The sequence below is a fragment of the Podarcis liolepis genome (assembly GCF_965112155.1).
Source record: "Podarcis liolepis genome assembly, chromosome: 1".
NCBI classification, from domain to species: domain Eukaryota; kingdom Metazoa; phylum Chordata; class Lepidosauria; order Squamata; family Lacertidae; genus Podarcis; species Podarcis liolepis.
This window is the reverse complement of record NC_139554.1, coordinates 42,013,604-42,030,865: the sequence shown is the minus strand read 5'-3', so window position 1 is coordinate 42,030,865 and position 17,262 is coordinate 42,013,604. Positions and strand designations below refer to the sequence as shown.

Genomic DNA, 17,262 nt, shown 5'->3' with positions numbered 1-17,262 from the left:
ATGGGGGGGGGAAGAGTCCTGCTGTGCAGCTGGAAGTTATTGAGTGCTATGATGAATATATTAGGCGATTTACCTGGGACCAGTCGTACATGATTTCAGCAGCAATTCCAGCAGCCCAGAGCTTCTGAACAATATTGAGAGCTCTTGCCATTGACGTTTGGCCAACACTAACGACTAACAGGTCGCAAGAGCTCACTGTAATCTGGAAGAAAAGGTGGGGGGGAGGACCAAATAGTTAGAATCCTTGAGGAACTGCCCCACCACTGGTTTTGAAACAAGTCAGAATGGCAGTGAACTTTGCTTTTGATAGAGATAAAGCAGTCCTAGCTACTAAATAATGGTCATATTCTTGGTTAATAATCATAATTATTTGGACATCTTGGAAGGTGCACGGGCTGGGGGCAAACAACAATTTGGAGAAGCCGACAGAGACTTTTTGGAAACAAAGAGTTTAACTGTTTTTTCCTCCAAAAAAAAAAGTTTACATGCATTTCTACGTTACACAGTTGGAAGCATCTAGGTATTAGTTCCACCTTCACTATTTGCATGACCCCAATTACAGTAATGAAAAACTTAAGTGAAACAAGCATTACCAGTCTTAAAGACTATTTGCTATATTTTCATGTCATTGATAATGTTTGAAAGAGATTAACACTTCTGCAGCTTTGTTACTCTTTGCTGAGTTTACATTTAAATGATTTTAAAAATGCAATGCAGAGGAATGCAAACGTACAGGCTCTTCCATACTCAAAACTGCTGAGCTTATTCTGTCTATAGCTATGCTGACTCCAACTGCTGAAGGAACTGGACCAACTGCTTGTGGGCCTCTGAACTGTGGAATCTGAGAAGACAAAAAGCAGAGGTATACTAGAAAAGTATCAATCACAGCTTAAATTTATAAGCACAAATTTATAAGCACTCACCAAATGATCATATCTTCCCCCAGCAGCGAGAATGTCAGTAACTATCCTGTGTCTGCGTTTAATATATGCAATAAACTGAAAAATAATTCCATTGTGTTGCTGTATTTTATAAACCAGCCCCAAATTTATGGATACCTGCAAGATAAAATGCTGAGTTTATGTTGTCATCTTAGACTTAAGGCAACTGCAGTAAGCAGAAATGGTACAAATGTTCAAATTAACAAGCATGTAAAGTTATTTCAGGTACTAAAATGAGAATTGAAATTCCCTAAGGAAGGCAGCAGTGATCCTAAACAGCATCTATCCCCTCCTGCCTGGCTTTTCACAGGGTGGGGTGTGCAAGAGCTATTGTTATTCATCTGTCTCAAGCTTATCCTCTGCACTGGTGTACAACTGGTCATTTTCTGGTCAGATCTCCAACCCCCTTTAAAGTAAAAGCCCCCCATTACTACATATTGTAAATTTTTTGCATGTTGCGCACTTAAGGTGACTAGCTTCAGTAGGTGCTTTCTTTATGGCAATTAAATCCAGAAGATCTGTTATGATTAATCATGATTATGACACATAAGAAATACAGTGGTACCTCGGGTTAAGTACTTAATTCGTTCCGGAGGTCCATACTTAACCTGAAGCACCACTTTAGCTAATGGGGCCTCCTGCTGCTGCCGCACCGCCGGAGCACGATTTCTGTTCTCATCCTGAAGCAAAGTTCTTAACCTGAAGTACTATTTCTGGGTTAGCGGAGTCTGTAACCTGAAGCGTATGTAACCTGAGGTACCACTGTACCATTCTAACCTATTTATTTTGACTTTTTAAAAACTCCTACAAACCTGAATTTTTATGCCAAGTTTCTTTAGCAGACCCACTGTTTCCTCCAGCTCTTTCATGCCAAGTTTCACCAGCGAGGTGGCCCCCGTCTTTTGCTTCAATATCGTGTTTAACAATGGCATCAGATCTTGCAACTCCCCTTTCTGTTCAATGAACTTGTACAGTTGAGCAAGCTGAAAGGCAAGAAATGGGTATAAATAAAGCACATATGTAGGAATTGCTATGTGCTGGTTGGAACTAAAGGCACAAGAGCAGAAAGCCCTATCAGCAAAACAAGCTGGCAAACAAAGCAGCTGTTTTAAAATGGGACCATGTGAGTTCTAGGGACACGGGTGGTGCTATGGGTTAAACCACAGAGCCTAGGACTTGCTGATCGGAAGGTCGGCGGTTTGAATCCCCGCGATGGGGTGAGCTCCTGTTGCTCGGTCCCTGCTCCTGCCAACCTAGCAGTTCAAAAGCACGTCAAAGTGCAAGTAGATAAATAGGTACCGCTCCGGCAGGAAGGTAAATGGTGTTTCCGTGCACTGCTCTGGTTCACTAGAAGCGGCTTAGTCATGCTGGCCACATGACCTGGAAGCTGTACGCCGGCTCCCTCAGCCAGTAAAGCGAGATGAGCACCACAACCCCAGAGTCGGTCACGACTGGACCTAATAGGGGCCCTTTATGTGAGTTCTAAATGGAGCTGCAGCCAGTATTCTGAACCAACATTTTGTACCAGTTGAAGTTTCTGCATCATCTTCAAGGGCAGCGCCATTGAGAGTGTGTTGCAACAACCAATTCTGGGAGTTACCAGAGCATGGAGTACAATGGACAAGTCATCTCCACCCCAAAGTAGCCAAAGCTGGTGAATCAGCTTGAGCTGGAAAGAGGCACTCCTGAGCTTCCAGTGACCATTCTGGAGCATATCTGCTTTTCATGATTCAGCTTCCAATTTACTGGCCTACTTCCAGCTCACTGCTGCCTCCAAGCACTGAGCTTGCACCTTAGTGCCCTTTCCTGATTTAGATAGAAAAATGGGTGTGATCTGCATATTGGCAACAGTTCCCAGTGGTTTCAGTATGTTTAAATACTGTTTCCAACAGAGAAATCTCAGCTAACTTAAATATAAAATACATGCGGGTCAATGCCAACCAATGTAAAAGACAGTATTGGGAGGGAGTAGCTATGCCCTGCCTGTTATAAATGGGAAGAAGGAGAATATAAAAATAAAGGTTAAGTAAAATGCTTATGGAGGTATTTGCACACTCTCTTGAACCTCCATAGTACTATGAAAGAAAACTGAACATGTTGCTTTTAATTTTTAACCACTCTGAGAATCTCTCAGGGCTCGAGTGGGGTATAAATGTATCTATACATCAAAAATAAAACACACACACAACCAAGGCATTTTCATATTACTTACATTGTTTGATGATAGAGAAATGTTGCAGAACTTGGCTTCCACTTCTCTTTTAGTTAATTTTTCAGTCTGCAGCAAAATAAATGATCAACATACAAGCTGTTTGATATTCTCTTATTTTTAGTTGGGGGGCAGGACTTAAAAGAGAATTTGTGTTTTTTTAAAAACCAAGCAGTGCTTAAATTTTATAAAATAAAATGGAAATGTGACGTTTACATTGCTGTCCTGTCACCCATAAAATGTTCAACATTTATATGCAGATTATTACTAAACTTTATCTACGTGTCTCCTTATATTGGAAGGTCTCAAGGAAACTTACATAGAAAATGAAGAAATATTAAAAACCATACACCGATTATAACTAAAAGTGATCACACTAAACATCCCCCAAGTACATATTTCCCACAAATGATCACTGTGACAGAACATTTTGTTGTATTTGCAAATAAAAAAATACAAGAAAGAAACAGTTAAAAATAATCCACTGAGTGAGAGACATGCATCAACATTCAAATGCTTGGGTGTGTTAAAAAAAGTCTCTGAGGAGGTTTGAGGCAAGCATACAGGCAAGTATTACCACTGTGCCAATGGTACACCACAACTAAACATTTCTTGCCCTCTGAAACCCAACAATTCTGTCTCTGCCCTTGGAAGAAGGTCTGAATGCAAATCCTGGAATTTGGTGTTGCACCTGAACTGATCTTAAGTCCTGCTCTGGTTATGCTTTGGGTGAAGGACTGTATCTCAGTGGTGAAGTATTTGCTTTGCATTCAGGTGGTCCCAGGGTTCAAGCCTCAGCATCTCCAGGTAGGGTTGGAAATATCAGGGTTGAAACCCTGGAAAGCCACTGCCAGTCAGTGTGGACTATACTGAGCTGGTGTCAGGGACCGTGCTGCGGAGGCTGCACTGAGGAGGAATTGGTGGGAGTCTCCCCCTCCTGCTGCTCCTGAATAGGATCCCGAATCTTCCCAGGAGCAGTGGGACAGTATAGATTTGGAACGGTGGTTCGCAGAGGGATATAGTTCAGAAGACAAAAGTTGGGAAGAACTGGGTGGTAAACAGCTAGGAGGAGGAGAAGTGGGAGAGAGAGTTAACAGACTCTCTTTCGCTGGAAAGCATCCATCTGCTCAGGCCAAGGTCAAGGAGTGCAGATAAGGTGGCAGCACAGAAAGCAAAGTGCTTGCAAGATCAGGTTGCAAGGTGCGGAAGTGACGTGGATGACGAGAGGGGAAATAGGTGGAACCCTTAATTGGGAGCACCTTCATTCCTAGAAATGGATTCTTTGTTCTCCGCTATGAGCATTAAAATTTCTAACTGGTAAGAGACTCCTTTTGCTTTGTTCTGCTTATCTACTGCCAAAGAGGGGAGGTAGCCGAGTCCCTGAAGCCTGATAGCTAGATGGACAGGCACAAGGCAGCTTCCTATGTAAAAAAAAGCTTTACATGCAACATGTGCCAGAATGTGGCTGTGGACTAATGCTGCCCACAGGAAAACCAATGCTGTATGAAGAATAAGCATCCACACCACTATCTCCAGGGTTCCTGAACCAGCAAGATGTGTGTACAAATCTCCTTTGCTGAATCACGGCAAGCAGAGCTGGTGCATCACAGCCTAAAGGCAGTTGGGGACATTTGATCCAATGTTCACCTTAATGTTACTTCCCTGCTACTTGAACCCATTGTTTTTTCCTCTTCTCTGTGATCCTGGTGAATGCCTGCTCTTCCTTTTCCTGCTGGCCACTCCTTCAAAACTTACTGCAATGATTTATGCAGCTTGTCTGCAACCAATAAAGAAGTCTTGTGGTTACTGAACACATAAATGACTTACCACAGCATCATAGAGAATGATGTAAACTTGATTGAGTTTGTCTTCAGGTATCCCACAATGCAGAAGGATAGCTTTCAGTAAGGCAGTGTGATTCAAGAAGATGCTATAGTTTCTTTCCTAAGAAAGAGCAAAGTTTGGTGTTTATGCCCATTACCTTTTTAATGATAGCCAAATTTGAGCTTCCTTAATTCAGCAAAAAAAGTTCACTAATCATCCGATCTCCTAATATATAGTATTGTGTCTTGCACATCAGAATGGAGGTGTACTTCAAACTTGGAGGAACTCATCTGAAACTGCACTTAAGCCGTGTTAGCTGTGTACAACTTGAAAACAGTGGTCAGGATCCAATGAACCATGAAACTTGTTTTCTGAGTCTAATCAGGCTTAGATTCATTTATCTGCAACAGAAGCCTTCTTGCTCTACCCTGGCATTGCAAAAAGTGGTTTTGAAATGGAGTAGTTTGGAAAACAGCTTGGAAGATAGTATTGTGGTGTGAAGCGTGTGTGTCAGAAAACATCAAATACTCTGTTCAGCTAATGCAACTTCACTGCATAAATCTAAGCAGTTCTTGGCATCCTAAGCGGATGTCAGGGAACTGACATCAGAGGCACGGGAGAAGGAGAGGGTCTCTGATTCTGCAGGAGAAGGTCCCAGCGCTAGGGGGAGACTCAGCTGGGAAGAAGGGGAAGGGAATAAGTGTAACACCAGGGATCCAGGAGAGCAACGGGACAGGGAGGTGCAGGGGCTCCAGGACTCTTCATTGGAAGTTAGCGAGGAGAGCCCAAGCACCCCACTGCCCACGCCCACCCTGCGCAGGAGACTCCTGTGCAGTGAGAGGCGGAGACGATTGGGCGTCAAACAACTCTTATGTTGGCAGCGCTTTAAGAAACGCCCACAGACAGATACTACGAGTGACTGAGGGCAGCCACGCTGAGATGGGCTGTGGAGTCCGAAGGGTTTAACCAGGCAAACTAATGCTCAAACGGAGCAGGATTACGCACGAGTAACTCCCAACCACTACACCAGTTATTCAAATCTGGTATTTAATATATAAATATTTGTAGAATCATTAACATATAAGCTTCAATAAATAAAAATGAAGGCTACGTTTATGCCATGCTGGATTGTGGCTCTGTTCTCAGCGTGATTTTCCAGTAATCTTAGCTGGTACAAGTTCCCTGCAGTTTCATAACACCTGCTTCTTCTCTGCAATTTTTTTCCTTAAAATGTTTTGAGATTTTTCAAAGGAAAGTATGTCAAAATCTTTGGGGAAATCCAACATTTTCTCCTTAATGTCTTGCTTACAGATACTAAACACATACACTCCTTGATGAGAAGTCTGGCAAAGATGTGTTACAATTGGGTAGAGAGGCAAGAAAAACTAAACTGCATAAAACTTTGAAAGACTTCTGTAAGGCAAGCTATAAAATGGACCAAATACATTCCTACTCTGCCCTAACATTAAGGGGATAAGTGCAGGAGGAGAAAGAGACTCCTTCTTTTAAACTAAACAAAAACTAAAACACTGTATGTTTTGGAAAAAAAGAAAACAGAGGAACACTTGCCTGCAACACTGGAAACTCTTGGATTATTTCAGAAATTGTGTAGATTGCTTCTGCAATAGGTAGAAAACTGTTGCCAGCAGGAGTGATTATATCCAAAGCACATTCTAAGAGCTCTCTCGGATGACAGCGGTCTAATTTCCGAGGCCTGAAAACCCGCTCAATACAATATCTGGGAGGGCGGGAGGAAAATGTGAATATTTTACATTTTAAACCATTTTTATTTATTGTTAGTTATTTACCATATTTATTACTATTTTGGGGGGAGGAAAAAAGCTCAACAACTTTGCGGGTGTCAGGAATTTTTGAAATATAGCAACCCTAGGGACAATTACAACACAAAAAATGGCAACGTACAATATATCAACAGCAAACAATTAACACAGCCAATAAAATCATGTGCAGAGATCAACAATTACTAGACATTCCCAAAGGTCTGGGAAAATAGATGTGAAGCTGCCTTTTACAGTGCTAAACATTATTGACTCATCTACCCCCATTCTGCTTGCAACAGTTGGCTGTGACTTGAGCCTTCTCCAGTGCTGCTACTCAAGAATCATTTGTAAATGGAAATGCCAGGGAATGGTACAAGATGCAAAGTGTGAACTATGGACTCTCCTATAAAGGGACAAAAATTAAGACAGGCAGGTACTACATTTGAAGAAAGAATGAAATAATTCCTGGGCCATGCCCTTACCTTTTCAAATTTGTTATGTTATTTCTAGCTACATATCTTGCAAAAGGAATCTGGAGGGGAAAATGTAAAATGCAGATTGTAAATTAAAAAATAATCATATCAAACAAAAGTAGTTGAAATGATTTTGCAGTGAACATGGTAGAAGAAGAGAAAAAGAGTTTGGATTTGATATCCCGCTTTATCACTACCCGAAGGAGTCTCAAAGCGGCTAACATTCTCCTTTCCCTTCCTCCCCCACAGCAAACACTCTGTGAGGTGAGTGGGGCTGAGAGACTTCACAGAAGTGTGACTGGCCCAAGGTCACCCAGCAGCTGCATGTGGAGGAGCGGAGACGCGAACCCGGTTCCCCAGATTGCAAGACTACCGCTCTTAACCACTACACCACACTGGTACTTAATGAAACAGAGAAAATCAGGCTTCCTATCATTATAGGACTTCAGAAATGATTTCCATAATTGTCAAAAGTTCATGTTAATTCCAAATAGGCAATGCTAGTGAAAGTTTTCCACCAAAATTTCCAGTAGATTCATCTATCATTCTAATTTATGTGGTTTCAGATTTTGTGAAATTCTTCCAGTAATCAATATTTTCTAGCTAAATGAACAGAATAACCCTTTGAAATTCTTGCTAGTTTAATCCTGTAAATGAGCATTTTATTTTTAGCAGAATTGGCCGAAACTATGACATGAATAAATAAGGAGGTAAAAAGGAACAGGCACGTCAGAGCACCTTTTCAATTGCAGCTAATAACATTCTTTAAAACACTTCCTCCAATCAGACTGCACAATCATTTACTATTATTATTATTAATATTTTACTATACTGTAGTGACAAAAATACTAAACGAAGCTAATTTGTCACGCTGGGAATGTGTTGTTGACTACGTGAAGCCAATTCTGAGTTAATCTGCCTTTTATAAACACTAGAAATTGTTTCCTTAATGCGTCAGGTTTCCGCATGAGAGAATATTTTAAGAGGGAAGGGAGAGTGGTTGCAAAGTAGTAAGGTCTTATAGGAATTCAGCTGCATGGAAGACCACCCTACAATGCCAACATCAATGTCTGAATCAGCCCTCATCGTCAATGAAGGAAAGCTGGTAAAGAGGCTAGGCAGAAACTCTAAGATCACTTAACTCCACACTAGTACTCACCCTGAGATCATAAGGAAGCATCACCAGCATCCCACTGTGATCCATTAAATATGAAGCTTCATTGTGTTCGTACAGTTTTCTGTTCCTAGGCATAAGCAAGGGGGTGTGCAGCTTGATAGCTCCTGTTCAAAAATGGTTGAGAGAGTCTCATTTCTGTACCACAAACAGGGAACTAACAGACAATTTTAGAAAGCCAATGCGCTCTATGTAACATTCCTTTTTTTCTTAATAAGAAAGCTGTATGTTCATGATTGGCTGGTCAAGACTCTGTAAGAGATATTGGGCCTATCCCTGTAATAGGTGCAGAAAAGAAAGAGGACTCTCTCATTGCTAAAAGACTGAATTGCTGCTGTAGTTTTGGTGACCACTTTGCATAGAATTCACACATAATTTTTCTTGTGAAAACCTTACTGGAATAAACTGGAGCATTATGGGTTCCTGGACAGAGTCCATTAATTTCAGTAGAGATCATCCTGGAAAATTGTGCCCATGAATGCTACCTGACGTAAGAAAATTTAGAATATGTGCCGAATCTTATTTGGCAGAATAAGCCTGCCAAATCGTGCTCTGTTGTAGGGGAATTAAAATTACCACAGCGGCCCACAACAGACAGTGTTTTTGGACTGGCTCTGGAAAGGTGAACAGTTTGATGTTCAATTATTTGCCTTCAGTTCATTCAATTACTCAAACATTTTTTTAAAGATAGAAGAAAAACTAAAAAGGCAAAATCTTTAAGCTGATCAATCTCTCCGGCCCCACTTTTTTTTTGAGAGAGAAAATAGTTCCCTACCCCAATTTATGTATAAAAAAAAATCAAGAACCAATAGTGTAAACATACATACCATGTCTTTTAAAGATTCGGCTGACTGTCTCACATACATGTTGCTGAATCTTGATTGACTGCACCGAAAAACTGCCCTGGAATCAAGAATGATCATGATGCATAAGGAATTCTGAACACTGGAAACATCCAAAGTACAAGCCACCTCAAATCAGAGCAGCCATACTGTCACACCATGAGAAAGCAATATGGATGTTATACTCAGCAAAGAGTCTAACATCAGTTTTTAACTAGCAGATCATTTCATTGAATATTGGCCCCTTTGCACTCTGTTGGGTGTTTTTTATACTAATAATTTAAAGATTAAACATTACAGTATTCCTGGAAATATGATGGTTAGGCTCAGAAACATGCCTCAGAATTTCTGTCCTATGTGAGGCTCCAGGATTAAAAAGGAGAGAATCCAGATGGTTTAAAAAACAAAAACAGGCCCTAGGACATTAAGGAAAAATGCAACAGAGGTGTCAGAACAGTACCATTTGCTAAAAACGCTGCTAAAAATAATGTCTCCCCTGCAACACCTGTTTTTCACATTTCTAGTCATGTAGAAAGGTATTAAATTGGGAGCAGGAGTCTTTATGCCCTCATGCCTTAACAGCATTTTACATCTATAAATAAAAATAAGAGCGGCATTGGAGACAGGGCACAAAAAGCTTTTGCAAACATTTTGTGCCTCCTCCATGTAGCCTGGTAAAAGGAAAAGAACATGTAGTTATAACTGCATGTTCTGTGCTTTCAAGCATAAGAAGGGGACATAGATATTGACATCTTTAATGCCAACGTTGGAAGCACTACTACTGCAACTTAGTTTTATATGGCACATTGTCAAGTGTTGAAAATGCTTAATTCCCATAACCTTCATTCCTAGCAAAAGTAGAAAGCAGTTCTGCTCTCGCAAGGTATATACAAGACGTTTTCACCAATTTGCCCGAGCTGCTATTGTTCCATAGGTACCCTCCTAAACCTTCAGAAACATCTTTATAGGAGGCTGCCGTGGGAAGGAAAAGTTGGGAAAGTCTCAGATCTTAAGTTCCAAGCAACTCTCTGTTACCTGCTATGCAGATAAGTTGATCTGCTCATTGGAAATGTACATCTATGTGCAACCATCACTGGTGTGAGGCATTGGGGGGCACAGTCAGGAGTAGGGCATTTATTCGCCCATATCATCATCTAGTATCTGCATAGGTGGACATGCATAACCTTATGTGAGATATCAAGCAAAAGTATTCAGTTCTGGATGAGTGTGACATCTGAAGACATTCATATAAACTGGACTGCAGCATCGCCGTAAGTCCTCAGATTTCAACAGCAGCTGTGGGTTGGTTATTTATTTATTTTATTATTAGTCATTAAATTCAAAGCAAACCTTGAGAATGTCACTGTCATAGGTGTAATCAATTGCAGGAGAGATGCGCTGTGAAAATATCTGACCCATCATTGTCCGGTAAGCTTTCCCATCCACATTTGCTAAAGTATGATGAAGCACTTCGTGAAGTTCAGATTCCTCCATCTGAGGTGGAGGAAGGTGTTCACTCTTTAACAGCTCCATAGCAGTTGGTCTCTTGGAAGGGTCATGATTCAACAGCCAAGCAATAACCAATTTCTAAAAAAAGAAGCAAAAATATAAAGTCCTGTTTTGTTTTTTTAAAAAAAATATTGCTCTTTTTAGTCGCATCTTCCCAACACCACACTTAACGTAAATAACTGTAACGTCAATATTCCACAAGTGGCATATGTTCCAGAGTAAAACATAAATTAATCTTTTGGAGCCATTCTAATGAGCTCTGCAGGCTTAACACTTCAGTGTCAGTAGTTCACTTCCCCTTTCTATAATTTATTTTCCTTTGTCTCTAGTGCTATATTGTAATTGGGCGTGCACTGGTGTGAAACAAAGAGGGTAAGATTATGATTAAACTTTGAGAACACAGAACACAGCAATTGAAAAAGGTTTATGAATACCTGTTTTGCATTCTTCACTTCATCAAAGTCTTCTGGAAATTCAATAGAAGGCTGGGAAATAAAGCAGAGTAGAATCACACATGAAGAAAGTTGCAAAAGATATGCTTCTCCAAAACCAGATTTTTTTTTTTTTTGCATTCAGAACAATATAATTTAAAGATTGCAAGTTCTTCAGTCAAATGCCCAAGTGCATATTTCCAGGGTTTTAACAGCTGAGGGATGCCACTCAAAACTGAGTTTTCATTGTTGGCAAAGCAGTCACACCAGCAATTCTGCCAGATGGCGGTGTAGTTTCTACAGCTATTTGTTTGTACCACTGCACAGCAAACATAGATCCCACATGTAATACAGGGCAGACACTGGCTCATTATGCATTGCATCAGGTAAGGTAAAGGTAAAGGGGACCCCTGACCATTAGGTCCAGTCGTGGCTGACTCTGGGGTTGCGGCGCTCATCTTGCTTTACTGGCCGGGGGTGGTGGTGGTGTACAGCTTCTGGGTCATGCGGCTAGCATGACCAAGCCGCTTCTGGCAAACCAGAGCAGCACCCAGAAACACCCTTTACCTTCCTGCCGGAGTGGTACCTATTTATCTACTTGCACTTGACGTGCTTTCGAACTGCTAGGTTGGCAGGAGCAGGGACTGAGCAACGGGAGCTCACCCCGTCGCGGGGATTTGAACCGCCGACCTTCTGATCGGCAAGTCCTAGGCTCTGTGGTTTAACCCACAGCGCCACTTGCGTCCCCATTGCATCAGGTACGTGTATATTAATGTGCAATACCATTGCAAATACTTTCCCTTCATGCTTTTTTACAAGTAAAAGTAAGAGCAGTAGAGTTCTCCTCCCACCCCAGGCAACGTTGAAGGTAGCAGCCCCCTTTCTTATCACAAACAATTTTTGCAGCAGGTCTAATGTATTTTACTTAACACAGCAGAAAATAAAATCTATGCTCTATAGAGACTTTGTATTGGCTTAGTGGGTGGAGGGACATGATTAAAAACGAATAATCTCTGGAAAAGGTCAATAGGAAATTCTGGTCTAGATATTTATTTTTAAAAATATATTTGCATTAAGTTCTGGAACTAGAGCTTTACAATGGGTTTAATGCTAGACCCAGAGAGAAATCAGTACGTGACATAAGCAACAAGTCATGTTTGACAGGTTATTATGAAGTTCTCATACGTACGAGCCTTAGCTGACTGAGAACAAAAATCCTTTCCGATGCAGTCGTCAACGGATGGTAAGACATCTCAAAGAATATTATGCCCAAACTGAAGAGGTCCACTTTCTAGTAGAAAAAGATTGAAAGTATAAGTAAGTGTAGTTGCAAAGAGGGAAATAATACATCGCTGCCCATTCCCCTAAGTTTACAACCATTCTAATAAGGCTAAGCACTGAGCCACAATCTGCTCGCTTTACCTTACTGCAGACCCATTCCTTTTGGGGGACCTTTCTGAGACTGTTTTTTGACGTAACATTCAAGCAACATTCTGTAACTGAATTTGATTTAGATAAGGAGAGCAGAATCTTAAGATCTCCATGTGCTAGAGGAAGGCACATTTACAAATTATTTCAGTGTCTGTGTGTGTGTGTGTGTGTGTGTGTGTGTGTGTGTTTGTATGTGCACGCACGTGTGTGTTGCCAATCCTATCTCTCCTTGCTGGGCTCCCTTGTCATAATGGGCAAATGAACTTCAGCAGAGCTTTTGGAGGGAGCACAGGAATTTCAGCATCGAAAACTAGCAGCAGACAGGCACCCTACGCACAGAAAGATCTCTACATTCAACTCACGTGACCGGGATCAAAAAAGCCCTCATACCTAACACAGTTTCCAAAGGGACTTTTACCTGATTGTAAGTAGATTTAGTATTTCCTTGGACCTCTGGGCTCACATAAAGAGCGGTGCCAACCATTCCTGTTAAGTTACCTATTAAGGACAACACTTAGTTATCAACTGCGCCGCAGAAACACTGTCAAAGTCAAGGAAAATCTAGGCATTTCATAGTATTTTCTTTAAATGGAGAAGTTGGTTGTTGTTTTAAAGTATTTGTCCAAATATTGGTATTAGTCCAAATTTTTAGCAATCCTGTAATTACCATCTCTCATTACAAGCAATTAATGTTTTGTATAAATAATTTGCTTATACCTACCAGAAGGATCACTTTTCACCAAACCATCCTCTCCTTCTCCTTGCCTTGTGTCTGCCTGAAAAAGAAACCCCAGAAAACCTGAATTGTATGCCTCCCCAGATTGTTGGATGGTTCAAAACTGTAGATATTCCAAAATCTATGCAACAGATACAAGTACTAGATTCAAAGCTCTTCTCAGTTATGAAACTCACAGGGCCAGTATGTACAGGATAGAACTAACTCAAAAGGATTGATAATGTGAAGGTACAATGGACAGAGCTCTGAGTGCCTTAAAAGAACAGTAGGATTAAAATGTAATACGTACTACTGAAGTGACAAAGTACAAAGAGACAGTGCAGTGAAAAACCACAATTATCTTCTATCAAAAAGAGGCTCTTCCACATTGTGCATACAAACAAAAACTAATACGCAGCCTCTTTTACGTAGCAATAATTATTTTTCAAGATGGCTTACATTATACATTTTTATAGTTCAACTTTTAAAAAAGCACCTACTACATATGCTGGGTGATCTGTTGCCAAACCAAAATCACCAATTTTCACATGGTCTTCGGAATCTAAAAAAATGTTGACAGGTTTCAGATCTCGGTGAATCATTCCCTTTTAATAAAATAAAACAGAGTTTGATATGAGAGAATTGGTATGTATATGGATCACATATCAATATATATGGTATGGGCCCAGGTTACCTAAGAAACTGTATATTTCCATATATGTCTTCCTGCTGATTAAAATTTGCAGAGGGGACTTCTCTCTGCATCCCAACAGTGGCCGGAAGTGCAATTTGTTGAGAAGTTGGAGAAAGCTCCCACTGAAGCCAAGTGGAGCTTCTCAGTGAACGATGCAATTTCATGCATGTTTATTCAGAAATAACTTTCAGGTAAGTGTGTATAGGACCATTGCTTATGTTAGCTTCATCAACTCAAATCAATAGGAAAGTTAGTCATGATTTCCTTCCCAAGTACAGTGGTACCTCGGTTTACGAACAGCCCTGTTAACGAACTATTCAGTTTATAAACTCCGCAAAACCAGAAGTAGTGTTCCGGTTAGCAAACTTTACCTTGGTCTATGAACGGAAGCTGAACGGTGGGAGGGCACCAGCGGTGGGAGGTCTCATTAGGGAAAGCACGCCTTGGTTTAAGAACAGACTTGGTTTAAGAACGGACTTCAGGAACAGATTAAGTTCTTAACTGAGATACCACTGGTACTGGTATAGGATTGCAATGTAAGTTTAGTTTCCACTGATTTCAAGGGGAACTAAGTGCAACTAACTTAAATTCAGATCCAATCTTTAAATATTCTACATGTTCCTCCTTTATGGAGGAGTTTTTTTAAAGTTTCTCTAAGAATTCGCTATTGCTCCTAAGAAGGCAATGCTAAACATATACACTTACAAGGGGCTTTCCTTGCTGAAAGCAGCTCTTTTTGAAAGGATACCCTTTGCTCTAATTAAAACACAATTGAATGAGGTACTCATTACTTAGAAAACTCCTAACGATCAACCAAGTCTCTTGTAACTAATTTGTGCAGATCAAGTAGGACAGGGACATCCAACTGCCAATAGACTGCGATCTATTAACAGTATAAAAAAACTGGCAGTGATCTACTCATTGTCGTTAAAAGACTGGCAGTGATCTTCCCAAAGTTGTGGAGCTTTTTTTAGGAAGTCAAAGTTGTGGAGCTTGAGCTTTTTTTAATAAGCCAAAGTTGGGGTTGTTGTTTTTTTGCTTTTTTGTAAAGAGATCACTGAGCGGCCAGAGATCAACCAGGATCTACCAGGAACACTCTGCAATCTACCAGTAGATCACAATCTACCTGTTGGACATGCCTGAAATAGGATATTGTTTGTATTGCAGAAGAACCAGTGTGGACCAGTGGGTAGAAAGTCAGACTAGGACTGGGATATTTGTACTACAACTCCCAGCAGTCCCTGACAGCCTGGTGAGGGATAATGGGAGCTATAGTCTAACAACATATGGAAGGTATCAGGTTGGCGAAGGTTGTGAAATTCCTTCTCTCTCTCTACAGTTTATTGTGGAAGATAAAAATCTATGCAGCTCTGAGCACTTTGGAGCATGGGCAGGGCAAAAGTGGATTAATAATAATAATAACAATAATATTTATTTATTTTTATATCCCACCCTCCCCAGCCAAAGCTGGGCCCAGAGCAGCTAACAACAGTAAAATAATACAGCATAAACAAAAACAAACAGGAATACAAGCCCAATTATTTTAATCGATTGAGTTTGGCATGAATGTGGCTCACCTTTTCATGGATATAAGCTAATCCATCCAGAATTTCCCGGAAAAATCTCCAGAGGCGATTGATATCTTCATATAGGCCTTGGTCAATGGTATCCCGCAAAGTGCTCTTTTCACAATATTCCATCTTCAGATATAAGATGAAGAAACAGTTGAAAAACAGGAAGCCGCATTCACTTCATGGTTATGCTTAGCACTGAACACATTTCTTACTATATCACTGTGATGGCATTAGCATATATAAACATTTACTGTTCAAATTTGTAGCCTACCCTTTGGATGAACATGTGTGATTTTAATAACCATTACTAACCGGCTACACTTCATATGTACTGTGCTTAAATCCTAAATGCAATAAGCTTTTGTGATAGGGTGAAATAGAAATCTAAGCCAAACAGTTTTCTTTTCAGAGTCATTCAAAAATCACCACCACCAAATAAATGCTGGATACAGAGATTAAAAAACAAAAAAGGCCAACTCCTGTGAATTCATCCCTCCTTACCATGGAACTAAGATAACTAGGGGAAGTGGGGCGTGGGAATCATTTGCACATTCATAATAAACCATTAACTATGATCTACCTGTGATGTACAAATGCTGCCTTAGGCTCAATTAAAATGTAGTCTTCTACAACATAGTCTAAGAGTTTCTAACCTGAATATACAGATGGTGAACAGTCTGAATCGCTGACGTTTCATCCTCTTCACTGTGACTATTTTTCCCTTTGTAGCCTTCATCCTGTGTCAGATAAACACAAGAGTAGAATGCAAGCAAACAGAGATTCTCCATATATCTAGCGATATTCACAAACCAGGTGAGTACTTGTACTTTTTAAAACCACAATGGTTTTTATGTGCCAAAACAAATTGTGCTCTGTTTCTGTTTTTACTTGGATTGAATTTTATTTTTCTTGACATCAAGCATTGGCTTGAGCCCCCACCACAGCACTGCATTTTACTTGTATGTATGGCCACGTGCAAGTATGCTAATACCTATGCCTGCTTGTAGGATCACTTAGCATAAGACTGGGGGCACTGGATTCATAATATTAACAGTATGTACAAATCTACCCTCAACCATGCAAACCTATCATCCTGAGATCTGGACCATTAGCCTGTCAAATGTTTTACCTTCATAACTGGAGCATGCTGCCATGTAAAACACAATACTAAGGAAACACCCTTAAGTTTAAACACCAATGAAAACTATGGTGCAAAAATGCTGGACTCATTATTAAAGGTAAAGGTAAAGGGACCCCTGACCATTAGGTCCAGTCGTGGCCGAATCTGGGGTTGTGGCGCTCATCTCGCTTTATTGGCCGAGGAAGCCGGCGTACAGCTTCCAGGTCATGTGGCCGGCATGACTAAGCCGCTTCTGGCGAACCAGAGCAGCGCACAGAAATGCCTTCCCGCCGGAGCGGTACCTATTTATCTACTTGCACTCTGATGGGCTTTCGAACTGCTAAGTTGGCAGGAGCAGGGACAGAGCAACAGGAGCTCACCCTGTCACGGGGATTCAAACCGCTGACCTTCTGATCAGCAAGTCCTAGGCTCTGTGGTTTAACCCACAGCGCCACCATTATTAGGTAGTGACAATAGATTTGGCTGGACTTGCTGGCAGGCCACTGTGGGAGGAGGTTTAGTCCACCTGCCCAGACTATCCAAG

The 17,262-nt window shown here is 40.8% G+C and overlaps 1 protein-coding gene across 1 annotated transcript in view; it reads right to left on the bottom strand.

Moving 5' to 3' along the window:
* Positions 1-17,262, bottom strand: part of EIF2AK4 (eukaryotic translation initiation factor 2 alpha kinase 4) — a 45,710-nt gene that overhangs the window by 7,756 nt on the left and 20,692 nt on the right. Inside the window, exons 14-31 of the mRNA XM_083505956.1 lie at positions 16,252-16,335; positions 15,602-15,724; positions 13,831-13,935; positions 13,337-13,391; positions 13,034-13,113; positions 12,374-12,475; positions 11,188-11,238; positions 10,595-10,831; positions 9,230-9,305; positions 8,388-8,509; positions 7,238-7,287; positions 6,544-6,712; positions 4,978-5,094; positions 3,154-3,219; positions 1,754-1,924; positions 924-1,058; positions 734-841; positions 74-202 (exon numbers count right to left, since the gene is read on the bottom strand). Coding sequence (XP_083362082.1) covers positions 74-202; positions 734-841; positions 924-1,058; positions 1,754-1,924; positions 3,154-3,219; positions 4,978-5,094; positions 6,544-6,712; positions 7,238-7,287; positions 8,388-8,509; positions 9,230-9,305; positions 10,595-10,831; positions 11,188-11,238; positions 12,374-12,475; positions 13,034-13,113; positions 13,337-13,391; positions 13,831-13,935; positions 15,602-15,724; positions 16,252-16,335 — 1,980 coding nt within the window. The remainder of the gene's footprint in view (positions 1-73; positions 203-733; positions 842-923; positions 1,059-1,753; positions 1,925-3,153; positions 3,220-4,977; positions 5,095-6,543; positions 6,713-7,237; positions 7,288-8,387; positions 8,510-9,229; positions 9,306-10,594; positions 10,832-11,187; positions 11,239-12,373; positions 12,476-13,033; positions 13,114-13,336; positions 13,392-13,830; positions 13,936-15,601; positions 15,725-16,251; positions 16,336-17,262) is intronic.